Source organism: Neoarius graeffei, chromosome 24 (genome assembly GCF_027579695.1).
Source record: "Neoarius graeffei isolate fNeoGra1 chromosome 24, fNeoGra1.pri, whole genome shotgun sequence".
Taxonomy (NCBI): domain Eukaryota; kingdom Metazoa; phylum Chordata; class Actinopteri; order Siluriformes; family Ariidae; genus Neoarius; species Neoarius graeffei.
Window position 1 is genome coordinate 825787 of NC_083592.1, and position 21118 is coordinate 846904.

A 21118-nucleotide genomic window follows, 5' to 3' on the forward strand; every position below is an offset into this window, starting at 1 on the left:
GAATCTATTGGGTTTTCAGCAGTTTATGAGTGACAGTGATTTGACCTCTGACCTTGTGGATGAAGGGAAAGAACTAATCCGCAGAGGTACTAATGAATGACATTCATCCCTCCATCACACTCCTCCACTCCCTCCCTCCATCACACTCCTCCACTCCCTCTGTAATACTTCCTGATGTGGGTGGAGCACAGAAGCACGGCAGGCGAGAGTTGACATTTGTACGAATATCTTTTATTCAGCTTTTCAGCTTCCTTCCTTCCTTCCTTCCTTCCTTCCTTCCTTCCTTCCTTCCTTCCTCCCTCCCTCACTCACTCACTCACTCACTCACTCACTCACTCACTCACTCACTCACTCACACATGCATTGTGGTTGGGGAGAGAGCCCCCTTTCTCTGCTCTCTCTCTCCTTTTATGCTCCGTCCCTGTAACAAACAGAGACACACACACATTAATTGACAGCAGGTGGAATGACTTAGCCACTTACCTTCCCCAGGGTTCCCGCGGGGTTTTAAAAGGTAGTAAAAGGTAGTTAATTAAAATAGGTTAAATTATGGCCAGTAAAAAGTAGTAAAAGGTAGTAAACGTAATTTGACCCCCATCCAACTGGGCCTATGTGTTTTCTAATTCGTTTAATTAACCTGCATGCCATAATATCCATAAATTACTACATTTGGGCGAATTTATTTTTATGTATCGAGGAGGACCGCAGTGAGGAGTTGGTGGCGCATGCGCATTGAATTCCAATAACGGTCGAATCCAGTATAAATTTATACCAGAGATTGTTTAGTACGAGACTGACTTTGTTTATACGGCTCTAGTCGAATCTATCTGTTGACCCGACTGGCGACATCTGCATGAGAATTAAACAATGGGGAAATGCAAATTTTCAGACCTCTGGCTGGAGGAACCTGATTTTAAAGACTGGCTAAAGGCGGTAGATGGCAATCGGCGAGAGGCATTCATTGAAAAGTTGATCGAAGAAAAGGTCAAACAACTGAGGCACATGTAATGCGGTGTGTGTGCGTGCGCGCCTGGTGCGTTGTGTGTGTGTGTGTGTGTGTGCCTGGTGCGTTGTGTGCGCGCCATTTGAGGCATCCAAAATGTGATGAGCAAATCTGTTGAACTGTTGAAATGATTAACCCTCTAAAACACTGATCTCTGGGAGGAAGGTGTTGACTCTGCCCACGGGCCTTCACCACTACAGGACTGGTGCAAATGACTATCTTAAGCAAACTTGGCAATGTGTTGAGAGACTGCCAAAATAGGGCTTGGGTTATGTGTGTTTTGTATCTTTAGGGTGTGTGTCTTGTCTTTGTCATGTGTGTGTGCACCCATGTGTGCGTGCGCCTGGTGCGCTTTGTGTGTGTGTGTGTGTGTGTGTGTGTGTGTGTGTGTGTGTGTGTGTGGGTTCGTGTTTGCCATTTGACCTGATCTAAATGTACCTAAGCGCACAAGATTTTTTGTGCAAATCTGTTCACCTGTTCAAAAGATTATTCCACAAACAAAAGGTTGGCCATCTTGAAAGTGTTGGCCGACAAAATGTAATCAGATCTTGTACCTAATGTGAAGTGTTGACACACAAGGTTTAGTGCAAATCTGTGTACCTGTTAAGAGGTTATGGGCCACAGTTTCACAGTTCAATAAAATTATAACTTATATGTGGAAGTTTGTTTTCTTTTATGCAAATATGCATTACTCCATGTGTAGCCCTAGCAATGGGAGGTTCTATTATGCATCCAAAGGGAAAGAGTTACAGTACCGGTACATTCAGAGTTTCTTTCTATCTTGTCTCATCAATCCAACTCTTTGGGTAGAGTTGTCACTAACTTATATGTAGCACATTCACTTGGACTAACACATACACTCAAATGCCGCTTTTCCACTACAAACGCGGCTGAGTCAGGCTGAGCTGTGCCGTGCTGAGTTGGGCTGAGTCGAGCTGAGTGGGGCTGTTGGAGTTGCATTTCGACTACAACCACGCTGAACCGTGCTGGCTGGAAGTGGGTGGACACATTGGGTGGAGTTAGCGAAAGTGGGTGGACGTCACATGATGTCGTTAGGCGGCGCAAACAGTGACATCAGTGATCTTTTAAGCGGTAGTCTCACGACCCAGATAGTAAACAATAAACATGGAGGACATGGAGTCGTTAGTGTTGCTGGTTTTGGTGCTGTGGCTTGTTGTCACCTACAACGCCAACAGATACTGGCAAGAGCGTATAGATGAGGCGAGGCGCATAAGGCTTCAGAAATTCTCGTAATTCGTAATTATTCTTCTTCCGGGTTTACGGTGTTTACAGATCCCAGCGTGCTCGCGGGGCGTGTGTGGGCATGTGAGGACACTCCTCCTCACCAATCAGTGCACAGGGGAGTGTCTACTCACGCCCCCAGCCTCACTCAGCTCGGTTTGGCTCGCTTCAGCCCCACTCCAAAACGGTGCGAGTTTTGGGTGCTAAGCAGGGCTGAAGCGAGCTGAGTCGTGCTGTTCTGAGGTAGTCGAAACGCGAGCCGTGTCGGGCTGAAGTGAGCTGAAGCGAGCTGAAGTGAGCTGAAAAAGGGTAGTGGAAAAGGGCCAAAAGATTACCTTGTTATATTGTGAGAAAATGTCCAAATCCAAATTGTCGCTGTGGTAGTAAAAAAAATTGTGAAGGTAGTAAAAAGGTAGTAAAAAGGTAGTAAATTCAACATAAAATATCTGTAGGAACCCTGCTTCCCCGACCCCGCCCTCCATTTGCAGACTGCTGCTTGGCCACGCCCCCACTGCCACACCCTACCTCTCTTACACTCCTCCACTCCCTCCCTCCATCATACTCCTCCATTCCCTTCTTCTTCTTCTTCTTTTAATTGGCGGTTGGCAAACAACTTTTTGGAAGCATTACCGCCACCTACCGAAATGGAGTGTGAGTCTGGGTGTAAACTACCTCAACTATAAACAAAATAATAATTAAAAAATAAAAAATATATATATATTATTATAATAATAAAGAAAAAAAAAAGGTAAAGAAAGAGTGAAAGAAATGAAAGAGAGAAGCCATTATATTCTTCTAATCAGTCCAGCGACTTCCATAAAGTGAAATAGATGCTTAAAGCACGTCTCGCTTGAGTTCCTCTGCAAAATTGCTTTTACATTAAAAGGCACACTTTCTGACTGTAATCCAAGGATGAGGTGCTGCCTCTCCTGCTCAAACTTGACACAATGTTCAATTGCATGCTCCACAGTCTCAATAGAACCACATACACCACACTTTCCATCCTCATGCTTTTTAAAGAGAAATAGAGTACTGTTCAGACCAGAATGCCCAAACCTCATTCTAGATATAATATCCTCCTCTTTGGTGGATCTTGCTGTTGGCCTTGCATGACCTACCACCCTTTGAATTGCATAATATTTCCTCCCAGTAGCTGCACCATTCCACTCACTCTGCCATAACTCTCTGGACTTTGACTTAACTAGTGACTTTACCTCAGTCTTACTATAGGCAATTTCTAAGGTGACCTCAGGGGTCACACATGCTTTTTTGGCGTTCATGTCTGCCAACTCATTCCCTCTTATCCCAATATGTGCTGGGATCCATAAGAAAGTTACATCTGTACCTGAGTTTATAATTCCACTAACCATTTGCGCAATTTCCAACACTAAGTCTTGTCTGGACTCTGACATAGTATTCTGAATACTCATCAGCGCAGAAGCAGAATCTGAAGCAATAAGCACTCCACCCTTAGGACTATATCCCTCTATCCAGGATAATGCAGTGAGGATGGCTACTAGTTCTGCTGTGTATACTGCAAGATCATTGGTTAACCTTTCTGTTTTGCAAATTTTGAGCTCTGGAACTACAAATGCAATGCCAACTTTACCGCCTGCAGACTTTGATGCATCAGTATAAACCCTAAGTTTGTCCTTGTACTGTGCACTAATATGGCACTCGACCATATCTTTGCTGAAGTCTTCGCTCTTCTTCAACTCCAGAAGTACTAAATCTATTACTGGCTTCTTTAACAACCATGGCGGCACAACTGGATGTGAAACAGCTGGGCACAGAGCAAGCGCCTGCAAGCCCAACGCCTCTACTTTTTGTGGAACCACCCACCCAAAGCTTTTACCTGGTTTATCTCTCTCCTGGCAATGGATTAACGTAGGATAACTAATGGATAACTAATGGATAACTAATATGATCATTTCTTTGCCCTCTGAGGTTAGCCCAATAGACCAGGGCCAGCTGATCCCTCCTTATATATAGTGGCATTTCCCCCATCTCTACCTGTATAGCATTAACAGGAGTAGATTTCATGGCCCCACAACATAATCTTAATGCCTTATGCTGGATGACATCTAGTTTCCTCAACAGCGTCTTAGATGCAGATCTGTATGCCACACACCCGTAGTCAAATACGGATCTTATAAGGCTGACATATATAGTCCTCAAAGCTGACCTTTTGGCTCCCCAATCCACTCCACGCAGGCAGCGCATTACATTTAGTACCTTTTTACACTTGTCAAGCATGCTCTGTATATGTGCAGACCAGGTTAACCTCTTATCAAACCATAGGCCCAAGTATTTAAAACACTCAACTCTTTCTAACTCACATCCAAATAAGTTCAACTTCAACTCCATAGGAATATTTCTTCTGGTAAAAAACACAGTTTTAGTTTTATCTATAGAAATTCTAAATCCCCACTGAAGAGCCCAGTTTTGGACCTTATCAATTGACTGTTGCATTTTGTGGACAATGAAATCAACATTTCTCCCCCTTTTCCACATAGCACCATCATCTGCAAACAAAGCAACATTGACTGATCCCTGCACTTCCTTAAAAACATCATTAATCATGATCAGGAACAATATCGGACTGATGATGCTTCCTTGAGGTGTGCCATTTTCCACTGTATGTTCACTGCTGAGCTCTTCATTAATTTTGACCATGATTCTTCTACCTGTTAGGAAGTCTCTAACCCACTGAAACATTCTACCCATTATGCCCATCTGTCTCAGTTTAATTAGAAGTCCTTCTCTCCAGACCATATCATATGCTTTTTCTACGTCAAAAAACACTGCCAGCACTGTTTCCTTGTTAACCTGAGCTTTCCTTATTGAATCTTCTAAGGCCACCATAGGATCCATAGTACCCCTTCCCTGCCTAAATCCACTCTGGTAGCTGTGCAGAATATTTTGCGTTTCTAACCAGTAGACCAGTCTGTCATTCACCATTCTCTTCATTATTTTACCCAACTGCGATGTCAGCGCTATGGGTCTATAGTTTGTTGGAATCTTTGGATCTTTCCCAGGCTTCCTTATTGGGATTATTACTGCCTGTTTCCATTCAGTTGGAATGAATCCTTCCACCCATACCTTATTAATTAAACCCAGCACCACCTCCTTCCCTTTATCTGTCAGCTTCTCCAACATAATATAGCAAATCCCATCTCTTCCAGGGGTAGACCTTCCCACTTTCTTTATTGCCCTATTAAATTCACTCAAATCAAAGAGCGTATTTAAAACATTCTCATCGCCCATTTCCTCTTCTAAAACATGCCTGTATTTTCCTATTGTCATTTCTCTTCCCCTTGCCTCAGCGGGAGTGAGGTTTCCTGAGCTATGTACCTTTACAAGTGCCTTAGCAATGGCTTCTGCCTTGCCCTTACTACTTATAATAGCTCTGCCTTCTTCCATCATTACTGGATACTCAAAGTGTCTCCTATTGCCTCTCATTTTTTTAATCATTCCCCATACTCTTTCTAATGGGGTAGTTCTATCCAAAGTGTCACAAAATGCTTTCTAATATTCCCTTTTTGTTTTTTTAATTGTAAACCTCACTATCGCTTGACTCTGTTTGTACTTAATCAGATTCTCAAAATTCAAACTTTTCCTTAAAACTCTAAATGCTTTATTACGCTCTTTAATAGCCTTCCTACACTCCTTGGACCACCAAGGCACTATTCTTCCTTTACTACCTGGCTCAGATTTAGGGATAGCAATCTCAGCTGCCCTTATAACACTGTTGGTGACAGCCCAGCACATGCTTTCAATGCTATCATTGGACCCAATATGCATTAGATTGCCCTCACTTAGCTCTGAGTAGCTTTCCCAGTCCGCTTCCCCTAGAATCCATTTCCCTTTTCTCACCACCAACTCTCTAACTAGCTCTATCTCAAGCTGAACTACTACAGGAAAGTGATCGCTGCCCAATGTGCTGTTTAGTACCTGCCAACTGCACCTGGCGGCTAAAGGTTGAGACACTATTGTGAGATCGATGGCTGAGCCAGTTCCTTTTGTCACATCTATTCGTGTGTATGAACCATCATTTAAACAAACAAGCCCCTTCTCATCTAAAAACTCTTCCACAATACTTCCATTTACATCATCTTTATCCCCCCACAGTGTGCTGTGTGCATTAAAATCCCCACACCATATAACCTTTTCACCCAACCCCTCCCAGATCGCCTCTAACTGTTCCATCTCAATTAGTTTACATGGATTGTAGAAGTTAACTATACTCACACTACCCTCCTTAGTCCATACTTCAACACATAAAACCTCCAGCTCACCCCCTTTCTTTAGTTCTCTAAATTGCATTCCACTCTTTACACAGATGACGCAACCGCCACCACCAGAACCCCCCACCCTGTCTCTCCTAATGCACGTATACCCTTTGATTGCAAAGTCTAATGAGCTCTTTAGCCAGGATTCCTGAATACAGATAACATCTGGTTCATCACGTAGCTCTTGAACAAACCCTTTGAATTCCTGCCCATTAGCTATAAGACTTCTTGCATTCCATTGCAGGACCACTAAGCTAGACTTATTAATACTGGTGGAGAAGATGTTGACTCTGGGGACTCGCTCAGCCTACTCAGGTCAGAACTTATCTTTTCAGGGGACAACTCAGGTACATTCAGGAACTTCCCTGCAGCCTTGGATATTATCTTAATTTTCTCGGACTTAGATTTTACCCCCTCTGAACAATTTATCACATACGCTATGAATAGCACTAGCCGCTCTGAGCTAACCATCACCTCACTCTGCTTTTGTCCCTTGTTAATATTTCCACGCTCCCTTTTATCCTTGTCAACCTCCTTCACAGCTTCAGTGGAGGACAAATTTTTTGTAGCTCTGATCTGTTGTACACTCGCGGCCCTTTTCCTCACTGGGCAACCCCCATAAGCGGCTGTGTGATCCCCACCACAGTTACAGCATTTCCTCGCTACCCCCTCACCACACTGTCCATATTCATGGCTCCCCCCACATTTTCCACATCTCTGACTCCCTTTACAAACAGCAGCTACATGGCCATAGCGCTGGCATTTAAAGCACCTAATCGGGGGAGGAATGTATTCCCTCACACTAAAGCTCATATAACCGATCATCACTCGCTCCGGAAGGCATTGCTCTTTAAACCCCAATAGCAGGGATGTACTTTCAACTATTTCTCCATTTCGCTTAGCCATCAGTCTCTTGACAGTTACCACTGTTCCTCCTTTAATATTCTTTTTAATTTCCTCCAAGTTTTCACCAAGTGGCACTCCTGAGATCACCCCTCTGGACCCACGCTCTCCAACCTTCCTTACTTCTGCTATTTCCTTTTGACATATCACCTGGGCTCTCATAACTTTATCCCTCTGATTTGCATCTTTACATGCAACCAATAAACTCCCATCTTGCATCACTCTCGCCATCACAATATCACCCCATGTCTTCTTCAACCCTGCTGTTAAGCGAACCAAGCCAACCTCCCTGATGTCATGTCCCTCTTTAAACTTTACCACCAGTTTTAACTCCGATGTTGGTTCCATGTCCCTACTCTCTTTCTAACATCCCTACTTCTTTCTCCTACCTCCTCATCACGGTCTTTCCTCTTATTCTCCTCCTTACTACCACCCGTCACACTAGTCCATTGAGAGCTACCTCCATGTCCTCTACCCCTACTTCCACTAACAACTCCACTACGTAGGTTCTGACTAATATTCCATACTTCCGAGGACAGAAGGTCCTCTTCCATATCCTCATCTCCCATGCCCTAAACTAACCCAGACTCAGTCACAGATCGGTTTATGCCAACACGCCACTCCAGCGGTCGCCCCCTAGCTACCTCCTCCTCATGCCTCACGTGACTTCCCTCTTCTTCTTCAGTTTTTAACGGTGGTTGGAAAACAACTTGTTCGTTACCGCCACCTAGTGATCTGGCCTTCTTCCAAGCCTCCTGTGACTTGCCTACTTAGCCTAATTAGCACAAAGCTCCACAAGGCAAATTGCACTAACCAAAACAATACAAATAACCAAACGCTTTACTCCTCCATTCCCTCCTTTGACTTTCTATTTTATCTTTCAGAGAGGAGAAAGAGGCAGAAATCAGAGGATGCTGAGAACAGGAGAAGGGTAACACACACACACACACACACACACACACACACACACACACACACACACACACACACACACACACAACTACATGCTCACACTCCAACTTTCCATGAATGTGTGTTTGTGTTAGGAGTGGAGGGAGAAGTATGTGCCCAGGAGTCGGAGTTCCTACTCACAGATCAGAGAGAGTGACAGTTACAGCAAACAAGGTAAGGGGTCATCCATAATTTTCATCATTATCATGAGTCTACAAAGAGTAGACTTTTGAGCAACACCCCCCCCCAAAGTGTACATTAGCGGACAAAAAAAAAATGATGATGGATCTACAGTTAGGTCCATATATATTTGGACACTGACACAAATTTTGTTTTTTTACCTGTTTACTGAAACATCAAGTTATAGTTATATAATGGACATAAAGTCCAGACTTTCAGCTTTCATTTGAGGGTATCCACATTAAAACTGGATGAAGGGTTTAGGAGTTTCAGCTACTTAACATGTGCCACCCTGTTTTTAAAGGGACCAAAAGTAATTGGACAATTGACTCAAAGGCTATTTCATGGGCAGGTGTGGGCAATTCCTTCGTTATGTCATTCTCAATTAAGCAGATAAAAGGCCTGGAGTTGATTTGAGGTGTGGTGCTTGCATTTGGAAGATTTTGCTGTGAAGAAAACATGCGGTCAAAGGAGCTCTCCATGCAGGTGAAACAAGCCGTCCTTAAGCTGTGAAAACAGAAAAAACCCATCCGAGAAATTGCTACAATATTAGGAGTGGCAAAATCTACAGTTTGGTACATCCTGAGAAAGAAAGAAAGCACTGGTGACCTCATCAATGCAAAAAGACCTGGACGCCCACAGAAGACAACAGTGGTGGATGATCGCAGAATAATTTCCATGGTGAAGAGAAACCCCTTCACAACAGCCAACCAAGTGAACAACACTCTCCAGGAGGTAGGCGTATCAATATCCAAATCTACCATAAAGAGAAGACTGCATGAAAGTAAATACAGAGGGTTCACTGCACGGTGCAAGCCACTCATAAGCCTCAAGAATAAAAAAGCTAGATCGGACTTTGCTAAAAAAGCATCTAAAAAAGCCAGCACAGTTCTGGAAGAGCATTCTTTGGACAAATGAAACCAAGATCAACCTCTACCAGAATGATGGAAAGAAAACAGTATGGCGAAGGCGTGGTACAGCTCATGATCCAAAGCATACCACATCATCTGTAAAACATGGCGGAGGCAGTGTGATGGCTTGGGCATGCATGGCTGCCAGTGGCACTGGGTCACTAGTGTTTATTGATGATGTGACACAGGACAGAAGCAGCCGGATGAATTCTGAGGTATTCAGAGACATACTGTGTGCTCAAATCCAGCCAAACTGATTGGTCGGCGTTTCATAATACAGATGGACAATGACCCAAAACATAAAGCCAAAGCAACCCAGGAGTTTATTAAAGCAAAGAAGTGGAATATTCTTGAATGGCCAAGTCAGTCACCTGATCTCAACCCAATTGAGCAGCATTTCACTTGTTAAAGACTAAACTTCAGACAGAAAGGCGCACAAACAAACAGCAACTGAAAACCGCTGCAGTAAAGGCCTGGCAGAGCATTAAAAAGGAGGAAACACAGCGTCTGGTGATGTCCATGAGTTCAAGACTTCAGGCAGTCATTGCCAACAAAGGGTTTTCAACCAAGTATTAGAAATGAACATTTTATTTACAATTATTTAATTTGTCCAATTACTTTTGAGCCCCTGAAATGAAGGGATTGTGTTTAAAAAATGCTTTAGTTCCTCACATTTTTATGCAATCATTTTGTTCAACCCACTGAATTAAAGCTGACAGTCTGAACTTCAACTGCATCTGAATTGTTTTGTTCAAAATTCATTGTGGTAATGTACAGAACCCAAATTAGAAAAATGTTGCCTCTGTCCAAATATTTATGGACCTAACTGTACGTGGAATAGGAATTCAAAATAAAACCATGTCTTGTATTACTTTTTATTAAAATCGGATGACAGGACAATACAAAGATTCACAAGAGAAGAAAAGAAGCAGTGTTGGAAGTAATGCGTTACAAAAGTAACGAATTACTGTAATGCATTGCTTTTTGCGGTAACGCGGTAACGAAAGGCATTACAGAAAAAAATTTGGTAATATTTTACTCGGTACAAATGTCAGTAACGCGCGTTACAATGCATTTTTAACCTGGAATGAAGTGGTGGGTTTTTTTTCCTTCATACAAATTCGCCAAAATCACCGTGAGATCAGCAGAGGTGAAACGTCTGCGCAAAATGTTTCGCTTCCTTTTCCTTTAGGCGAGTCACACAGGAGAGAGAGAGAGAGAACCTGCAGCTGATCTGACCTCGGATAGCGCATTCTCCAGGTGGGCACACGCCCATTACTTTAAGTTTGTGAAAAATAAGGATGTGAAGAACATCGTGGTCAAATGCACTTTGTGTGCTAAACCTAAAGAACGGTCCACTTCCCGAAATAGCACCAGTAATTTAACTCAACATTTCCAGAGGTGCCGCAGTAACATGAAGTTAGCGAGGAAGCAAGCGGAGGATGAGAGTGGCGATAAAATCACCAAGCAGCCAAAATGAACCTTCTGCCGCTCTGAGATGCTCCTTCAGCCTCAGGAGGTGAAGAGACCTGTGGCGGAGTATGGTGATGAAGATATGCTGACAGTTTGTTTATATTTTTGTCCTGTATAACTGAGTGTTTTTTCTGGTCGGAAGTCAGACTAAAGTGATTGAGCTGCCTTTCCTTCGAGGGCTAATAGGCCTAAGCACTTCAATATCATTAAAAGCACTTTGATTTTATTTCTAATTCTGTTTTTCGAAATGTGACTGGGTCGCCTCATATAGCTAATAGTCATCGTCTAGCTGTGATTTAAAAGGCTTGTGGGGTTTTTTCAGGCCAGTTTTATTGTAGGCCACGATTTGCCATAATATGCTCATTTTTGTTAAATTTCTGAAATGGAGTCATATCCCTTAGGGCTAATCTTTTTTTTTATGAAGCATAAACTATGCTTAATGCTGTAAACTTGAAAACAATAAAGGCATAGAAATGCTAATTTTGTATCCTGTCATATCTTTAGACATTACAATACAATACAGTTCAATTAATGTTAATATGACTAGGCCTAAAGTTACAGTATTTCTATCACAGTTTGCCAGACTTTGACCTTTTGTCTGTTCTTGCGATGATTGTTCCTTGTATTGTGCCATGAGCATCACTGTGGCTATTATATTCTACTGTTTTTAACCATAAGCCGAGCTCAGTCAGATACCACATCACCTTCCACATCACCTTCCACATCACCTTCCACTGGATGTGTGATGAGCTAATTGACCGTCTTGAGCTACATTTAGATTGCCAAATCCATACTTCCAGTTATTTTGGTGAGAGTAACTTAAAAGTAATGCAATAGTAGTGTAATGCCTTACATTTTAAATACAGTAATATTGTAATGTAACTAATTACTTTAAAATGACAGTAACAAGTAATAAATAACGCAAAACAGTTTTGAAGTAATCTTTCGATTACGTTCATTATGTCTTATATTAAATATAGTTAGTTGTTTTTTTTTTTCTTTTTTATCAGACATCTAGTTTTTAGGTTTGTTTACCTGACATGTTTCGACGTACGACTGTCGTCTTCCTCAGAGTGTCACCGGATGTTATTGGTGACGCATCTTTTATCAGCTGATGTTTCTGAAGGCGTGGCCTTCCTGTCTGGTTTGAGAGGTCGGTCACGCCTTCTACTGTCTGTTCGTCCCCTGCAAGATGGCACTCCAGGTGTGGGAGAGCATGTATGCTCCCTCATCCCGGTTGATGTTTCTCGGGCTTCGCTTACGGATCTCCATGGCCTCCCTGATCCAGCGCTGATGCTTGTTATCTTCTGTGCGGATGACTCTGGCATTCCCCCAGTCCATAATATGATTTTCCCTTTTGCAATGATCTGTTATGGCTGACTTGTAATTTTCCTGTTGTGCCTTTTCTTTTATTGTTCGGGTTTGTCTTGTAGCTGTCTCCTTTTCGCACTCTTTCTTATGTTCATTTTTTCTTGTGTTGAAACTCCTTCCTGTCTCCCCAATGTAAGTTTTATTGCATAATTGGCATGGAATCTCATATATGGTGTTGCATCTGTTGTCCGGATGTATTCTGTCTTTGGGATGAACCAGGATCTGACGGAGTGTTGTGTGTGCGGTTTGACAGGTGTGTTAATGTTGTGTTTCCTCATTGCTCTTTGAATGCGTTCCGTTATTCCTCTGATGTATGGTAATGTCACTACTCCCCTGTGTTCTTGTTTGTTGGTTTGTTTTTTCTCTTTCTTCTGTGTTTTATTGTTTTTGACCTGTTCCGCCCCTTTGGATATTGCCCATTGTGGATATTGACATGCCTTCAGTGCGTGTTGTATATGTTGTTCCTCCTGTTCTTTGTCCTGTGCATCTGTGATTATTGCTGTGCGTTCATGTAATGTTCTGACTACTGATATTTTGTGCATTATGGGGTGTTCGGAAGTCCAGTTTAAATATTGGTCGGTGTGTGTGGGTTTTCTGTGTACTTTTATTTTGATGTCCCCCTCTTCTGTGTGATGTATTTTTAAGTCCAAAAATGCTATTGACTGCTCCGTTTCCTCTTCATGTGTGAATTTTATATTGCCGGTTATAACGGTTCCGTGTTGGTGGGTGGAGCACAGAGGACGGCAGGACAGAGATCAGGTTCAACACTAGCGTTTATTGCTATACTTTTCAGTCTAACAACACTTTCAACTAGACACACACGACTGGCGTCTTGTTCGGGGATGAGCTCCTCTGCTGTCTGCTCTCTCTCCTTATATAGGGCGCGGTCACTGGAAAGACACACAAACACAGGTAAATTGCTCTCAGGTGTAGTGATTCTGCCACTTACCTTCCCTGACTCCGCCCTCCTGTCACAGACTGGCGCTTGACCACGCCCCCGCTGCCACATACCCCCACCGCCCGACTCAGGCCGGGCGGCCTTCCGGCCTGCAGCCGACTCCCCCCCCCCCTTGATGGGAGAGGAAGTCCGCCACAACCATCTGCGCCCCCGGCCTGTGGACCATCTTGAAATTAAAGGGTTGGAGCGCCAGATACCAACGGGTGATCCGCGCGTTGGCATCTTTCATGCGGTGGAGCCACTGGAGGGGCGCGTGGTCCGAACAGAGGGTGAAAGGGCGCCCCAGCAGGTAGTACCGGAGGGCGAGAACCGCCCACTTGATGGCCAGACACTCTTTTTCTATGGTGCTGTAGCGCCCCTCATGCACCGACAGCTTCCTGCTGATATACAGGACAGGGCGGTCCTCCCCCTCCACCTCCCGGGACAAAACCGCCCCCAGCCCTCTGTCCGATGCATCGGTCTGTAACATAAAGGGGAGAGAAAAGTCAGGGGAGTGTAGAAGTGGCCCCCACACAGTGCAGCCTTTACTTCCGAGAAAGCCCGCTGGCACTGCTCTGTCCACTGGACCGGATCTGGTGCCCCCTTTTTAGTGAGATCAGTCAGCGGGCTGGTGACGTCTGAATAATTAGGTATAAACCTACGATAATAGCCAGCCAGCCCCAGGAACTGTCTCACCCCCTTTTTGGTCTTGGGCCTTGGGCAGGCTGCAATTGCTGCCGTCTTATTAATTTGGGGATGCACCTGCCCGTTGCCCAAGTGGAAGCCCAGATACCGTACTTCCACCCGCCCAATCGCACACTTCTTTGGGTTGGCTGTGAGCCCCGCTCGCCTCAGCGACCTAAGGACAGCCCTCAGATGTTCGAGGTGCCGCTGCCAGTCATTACTATAGATGATGATGTCATCTAAATATGCGGCCGTGTAAGTGGCGTGAGGGCGGAGGACTCTGTCCATCAGCCGCTGAAACGTCGCAGGCGCCCCAAACAGCCCAAACGGAAGGGTGACGAATTGGTGTAAACCAAACGGTGTGGAAAAGGCCGTTTTTTCTCGGGATAGTGTAGTCAAGGGGATCTGCCAATATCCCTTCGTCAAATCCAGCGTCGAATAAAAGCGAGCCGTGCCGAGTTGATCGAGCAACTCATCAATACGAGACATTGAGTACGCATCGAATTTAGACACCGCGTTGACTTTTCTATAGTCCACACAGAACCGGACCGACCCGTCGGCCTTGGGTACCAAGACCACCGGGCTGCTCCAGTCACTGTGGGACTCCTCGACGATGCCCATTTCGAGCATGGTCTGAAGTTCTTCCCGAACCACCTTTTTTTTGTGTTCGGGTAGCCTGTAAGGGCGGCTACACACTACCACCCCCGGGGGCGTCTCTATGTGGTGCTCTATGAGGTTAGTGCGACCGGGCAGGGGCGAGAACACATCCGAAAACTCGGTCTGCAACTGGGCAACCTCCATGAGTTGGGTCGGGGAGAGGTGGTCTCCACAGGGGACCGGAGAGGTACGTGATGCCAATATCCCTTTTTGAACCTCCGGCCCCAGCTCCGCCTTCTCCGGAACCACCGACACCAACGCCACGGGGACCTCCTCGTTCCAGAGTTTAAGCAGATTGAGGTGGTAGATCTGTAGCGCCCCACCCCTGTCCGTTCACCTCACCTCATAGTCAACGTCCCCGACTCGCCGTGTGACCTCAAAGGGTCCTTGCCACTTGGCGATCAATTTGGAGCTCGACATGGGCAACAGTACGAGTACCTTATCTCCCGGTGTGAACTCTCTAAGGCGCGTACCCTTGTTGTACAGGCGGGCTTGCCGTTCCTGGGCCTGCCGCAAATTCTCCTGAGTTAGGTGGGTGAGTGTGTGGAGTTTTGCGCGCAGGTCCATAACGTACTGAATTTCATTCTTACTTTGTGAAGGTCCCTCCTCCCAATTTTCCCGCAGCACGTCCAGGATGCCGCGCGGCTTACGCCCATATAATAATTCGAACGGGGAGAACCCCGTGGAGGCTTGGGGAACCTCTCGCACTGAGAACAGCAAGGGTTCGAGCCACTTATCCCAATTACGTGCATCCTCACTTACGAATTTCTTAATAATATTTTTGAGGGTGCGGTTGAACCGTTCCACTAAACTGCCCGTTTGTGGGTGATACACGCTGGTGCGGATCGGCTTAATCCCCAATAACCCATACAGTTCGCGCAGTGTTCGTGACATAAACGTAGTGCCTTGATCAGTCAGAATCTCTTTCGGGATTCCAACTCGGGAGATGACACGGAAGAGTGCCTCTGCAATACTGCGTGCTGAGATATTGCGCAGAGGCACTGCTTCCGGGTATCGCATTGCATAGTCCACCAGAACTAATATAAAGTGGTACCCTCGTGCTGACCGATCTAATGGCCCGACAAGATCCATCCCAATTCTCTCAAACGGGGTCTCGATTAACGGTAGAGGGCGCAAAGGCGCTTTTGGAATGGCAGCTGGGTTTACTAACTGGCATTCGCGGCATGCCGTACACCACCTACGGACATCGCCGCGAATCCCCGGCCAATAGAATCGGGCCATTATTCGGGCTAGTGTTTTATCCTGCCCCAAGTGTCCAGCCATGGGATTAAAGTGAGCCGCCTGGAATACCAATTCCCGGCGGCTCTTCGGAATTAAAAGTTGTGTGACTCGCTCTTTAGTTTGAGTGTCCTGCGTCACTCGGTATAATCTATCCTTCATAATCGCGAAGTAGGGGAAGGACAGGGTGGCGTTCGGCTGGAGCGTTTGACCATCGATTACTCTCACTTGGTCAAACGCATGCCGCAGAGTCTCGTCTCGCGACTGCTCTAATGGGAAATCCGCGAGGGATTCCCCAAGAGAGAGAGGAGGAGCCGGTGGCTCCTCACTCTGACGCGGAGGTGACGTAGACGGCTCTGTGACAGCTGCTCCCGCCAAAGCGACACCGGGACCTCCCCCTGTCAAATGGCAGGACCCACTCTCTACTAGGCGCGTCATCAAACCCCGAAATCCCGGCCAATCAGTCCCCAAAATTAAAGAGTGGGTAAGGCGAGGATTAACCGCCGCCTTCACTATAAATTTTTCCCCTCTGAAAATAATGTGGACCGACACCAAAGGGTAGCGGTGAACATCCCCGTGCACACACAACACCTTCACCCCTTGTGCTCCCCCCAATGCCTCGTTTTGAACCAGGCTTTGGCGAATTGAGGTCTGATTACAACCAGAATTCACCAACGCCTGATATGTAGCCCCTTGGATACTCACCGGTATGCGATACGCTCCGGCCCGATCGAGGGCGGCCTCTGGCGCGTCGGGGATCCGAACCACCGCGCCCACTTCCATTGCTGTGCACTGCTGTTGAAGGTGGCCCGGCTCCCCGCAGCGCCAGCAAACCGGCCCGGGCTTTCCCTCTGCACCGGTGATCTGGGGCTCACTCACCTGAGGTGGGGGAGAGACAGACACAGAAGGGAGAAATGGGAGGGCACCGCGGGTGCGCCGGGCCGGCTGGGGTGGAGCCGGCCCCCGCCTCCGCGGTGGGGGAATGGGGCGAGGACAGAACACAGGAGGAGGGGGAGAGAGAGAGAGAAGAGGAGAGAAGAGAAGATGCCATCTGCTGTCCTGCCGCCGGGGCAGCCGCCAAATGGTCCTCCGCCAGCTCGACTGCTTGATCCAACGACGCTGGGCGGTGGCACCGGACCCACTCCGCAGTTCCTGCTGGCAAGCGAGCGACGAACTGTTCCAGCGCCACCTGGTCGAGGATTCCTTCGGCGTCACGGTTGTTGGCCCTCAGCCACCGCCAGCAGGCGTCCCGGAGCTGCTGGCCAAACACGAACGGCCGGCCGACTTCCTCCAAGTGCAGCGCGCGGAAGCGCTGGCGCTGCTGTTCTGGAGTGCGCCCCACGCGCTGGAGGATGGCCCGGCGGATGTCCACGTAGGCCAGCCGGCGGTCGGCGGGGAGCTGTAGCGCGGCCAGCTGTGCTTCTCCCGTGAGCAGGGGGAGGAGGCGCGCCGTGCGCTGCTCCATCGGCCACCCCGAGGCTTCGGCGACTTGCTCGAAGAGCGTGATGAACGCCTCGGGGTCGTCCTGCGGGCCCATCTTGGTGACAGTGAGGGGAGACGGGCCCGCGGTAGGAGCGCTGGTGGGCCCCACCGACGCGAGGAGGTGCCGGAACGCCTGTCAGTCTTCTTGTTGGGCCAACACCAGGGCCTCGAACCACTCTTCTTGCTCCTTTCGGAGGGTGAGTAGCGCCTGGTGCTGGCTTTGCTGGGCTGTGGCGAGGGCGTGGATCAGCTCAGCGAATGGGGAGGACTCCATGGGGCTGTGAGGCTGCTGTGCTCCAGGTCCCGGGTTTCAGCACCACTGTAACGGTTCCGTGTTGGTGGGTGGAGCACAGAGGACGGCAGGACAGAGATCAGGTTCAACACTAGCGTTTATTGCTATACTTTTCAGTCTAACAACACTTTCAACTAGACACACATGACTGGCGTCTTGTTCGGGGATGAGCTCCTCTGCTGTCTGCTCTCCCTCCTTATATAGGGCGCGGTCACTGGGAAGACACAAACACAGGTTAATTGCTCTCAGGTGTAGTGATTCTGCCACTTACCTTCCCTGACTCCGCCCTCCTGTCACAGACTGGCGCTTGACCACGCCCCCGCTGCCACACCGGTATTGTCTATGGTGTTGAGATGGTCGGTGAGTTGTTGAGTGTGTCCCCTCTTCACTTTTTCCAGTATGTTATCCACACAGCGTTTCCAGAGTGTTGGTCTGTATTCTGCTGGTATTGTAGTGAGTGCTTTCTGCTCCAGATCTTCCATGAAAAAGCCACACATGATGGCTGATAGCGGGTCTCCCATGGCAAAACCTTCCTTCTGTCTGTAAATTGTATTCCTTAACTGAAAGTATGTGGATGTGGCGATGAATTGAAGGAGCTGAGTGATGTCTTGTACAGTGAGGTTTGGGCAATATCCAAAGGGGTGGAATAGGTTAAGAACAACAAAACACAGAAGAAAGAGAAAAAACAAACTAACAAACAAGAACACAGGGGAGTAGTTACATTACCATACATCAGGGGAATAACGGAACGCATTCAAAGAGCAATGAGGAAATACAACATTAACACACCTGTCAAACCACACACACAACACTCCGTCAGATCCTGGTTCATCCCAAAGACAGAATACATCCGGACAACAGATGCAACACCATATATGAGATTCCATGTCAATTATGCAATAAAACTTACATTGGGGAGACAGGAAGGAGTTTCAACACAAGAAAAAATGAACATAAGAAAGAGTGCGAAAAGGAGACAGCTACAAGACAAACCCGAACAATAAAAGAAAAGGCACAATAGGAAAATTATAAGTCAGCCATAACAGATCATTGCAAAGGGGAAAATCATATTATGGACTGGGGGAATGCCAGAGTCATCCGCACAGAAGATAACAAACATCAGCGCTGGATCAGGGAGGCCATAGAGATCCGTAAGCGAAGTCCGAGGACCATCAACCGAGATGAGGGAGCATACATGCTCTCCCATACCTGGAGTGCCATCTTGCAGGGGACGAACAGACAGTAGAAGGCGTGACCGACCTGTCAAACCAGACAGGAAGGCCACGCCTTCAGAAACATCAGCTGATAAAAGATGCGTCACCAATAACATCCGGGGACACTCTGAGGAAGACGACAGTCGTACATCGAAACATGTCAGGTAAACAAACCTAAAAACTAGATGTCTGATAAAAAAGAAAAAAAAAAACTAACAGTTTTGAAGTAACTTGCCCAACACTGAAAAGAAGACACGAGACGGGTCCAGAAGTTTTCATAGAAAGCAGGCGATTCATTTTTGAAAATTAGGGACTGTCTTTAAGGGGAGCTGTTGCCTTTTGGCTTTGAAACGTTCGTTTTTGATTCTTTCCAAGCAGCCTGTCCTGCCCTAACTGCCTCCTGCCGCTTCTCAGATGAATGCAGGAAACAAATGTTTTTAAAAACTGCTCGTACTCATTTGAAGGAGTCTTGTGAATAGCGGTATTTCTGCTATTCACAAATTTGTAAATGCGGTCAAAATCTGGGTCAGCCACTGTTGTATTGAAGAAAGAAAGCGTGTAGAGCTAGCTGGCAACACCGATGTGGCGCGAAATTTTTAACATGGCGGCGGCCGATTCGCACATTGACGGATCATCGTTTTTTCATTTTTAAAACGTGTACGCCTGGTCATTAACCCCCTCCCCCCCCCCCGTGTACGGTTTGTACGCTCATGATAACGATGAAAATTATGGATGACCCCTAAGTGTGTGTGTGTGTGTGTGTGTGTATGTATATATATATATATATATATATATATATATATATATATATATAGACACACACACACACACACACACACAGTGAAATGTCTCTGGTGCCCTCTAGTGGGTGCAGTACAGTTATTAACTCCACCACATCCCAGTTTGGCTCTCTTGGTACCAAAAAATGGGGGCTTAACCATAACGTGTGTGTGTGTGTGTAGGTCAGTGTGATCGAGCTGAGCTCCTGCAGGATGTTGAGCCGCTGGATTTTAATGGAGATGATACTCAGGAAGTGGACAACAGGAGGTGTGTTTCTCTCACACACACACACACACACACACACACACACACACACACACACACACAAAATGTAAGGGATAAACCTGACTGTAATGAACAGAAGGGTTTGTTCATGGTTCTTTGGATTACTTTGGATGGTGAACAGTTCTGGTTTTCTGGAAGATTCCTCCAGACACAAACCCATTTTCTGCTTTCTTCCACACCGACCAATGCAGCACAGAGTCATATGGACCAAAACAGAACCTACAGCTGAACACACAACAGAGCTCGAGCTCGTGTTCGAGGTTTCTTTGGGCTTTTGAAACACCACACTTCTATCGAGTCAAGGACACTAAACCGAAACAGAGCTGCGGAAGATGCTGGATGAAGACGTGTGATAGCCGTGCGAGTGTAACCCACGTACACACCACCAGCTGCAGAGCAGTTCAGTCAAACACCTGCACTGTGTGGAAAACTGAAGACAAGAGAATTAGATCCTGGATCAGACCAAATACAGTGAGGAAATGATTGAAATGGTTTTTCCTTACAGAGGGAGAAGTATGACAACAGTGCAGCCACTAGTTTAACTGAAATAAACCCCGTCGTATCGATCAGTACTGAAAGTGTAAACTGGATCGCTGGGTATCGTGTCGCGTATTCCTCATCACGGTGCACATCGTACTGGAATCACGTTAGTGTTGGAACAAAGCCAAATTCTGAACTCAGTCTCTTCTTCTTTAGCAGTCCGTCGATAACGACGATGACACGGGGAGGGGCTTGTGCCTCTGGCGGATGTGGGAGGACATCCCAATTGCTGTCTTAAATGTCCTGTCGCAGATGACACACCTGTAGGTCGCTTCAGCAGGTGGAGGTGCTGGTTCTAGTTTGCGCTGCCTTTTTTTTGACAATAACTGAACATTTCGTTCCCTGATAGCGCCGGCAGCGCCGGCCACCACCTTCCTCCAGGTCACACGATCTTCAGCTTTCACCCTCCAGTTTTCGTATTCATTAATGTTCTTCAGGTGCCTCTTGAACACGTCTTTGTAGCGCAGCCGCGGTGCTCCTACTTTCCTTGACCCTTCTTTCAGTTCTCCATAGAAAACAGCTTTTGGTAGTCGGCTGTCTTCCATGCGTGTAACATGTCCTGTCCACCTTAGTTGACATGTGGTGAGCATTTCCTCAACACTCTGCATTTCTGCCCTTTCCAGTACTTCAAAATTTGACACGTGATCTTTCCATGAGATGTTCATTAGTTGTCGGAGATGTC

At 46.5% G+C, this 21118-nt stretch overlaps 1 protein-coding gene across 2 annotated transcripts; it reads left to right on the forward strand.

Annotated features, from left to right (window-relative positions):
• Window position 1: 1 nt before the first annotated feature.
• On the forward strand, window positions 2–19833 carry LOC132872323 (G-protein coupled receptor-associated protein LMBRD2B-like). 2 transcript variants are annotated; one of them, XM_060907088.1, is made up of 5 exons: window positions 2–86; window positions 8325–8371; window positions 8487–8565; window positions 10675–10742; window positions 10882–10979. In XM_060907088.1, exons 1-4 carry the CDS (start codon window positions 26–28, stop codon window positions 10713–10715), a joined length of 228 nt encoding a protein of 75 aa, XP_060763071.1. In that variant the 5' UTR covers window positions 2–25; the 3' UTR covers window positions 10716–10742; window positions 10882–10979. The 2 variants fall into 2 exon arrangements, 1 of the variants encoding a protein (XP_060763071.1); XR_009651424.1 differs by lacking the exons at window positions 10675–10742; window positions 10882–10979 and adding an exon at window positions 19794–19833.
• Window positions 19834–21118: the final 1285 nt, after the last annotated feature.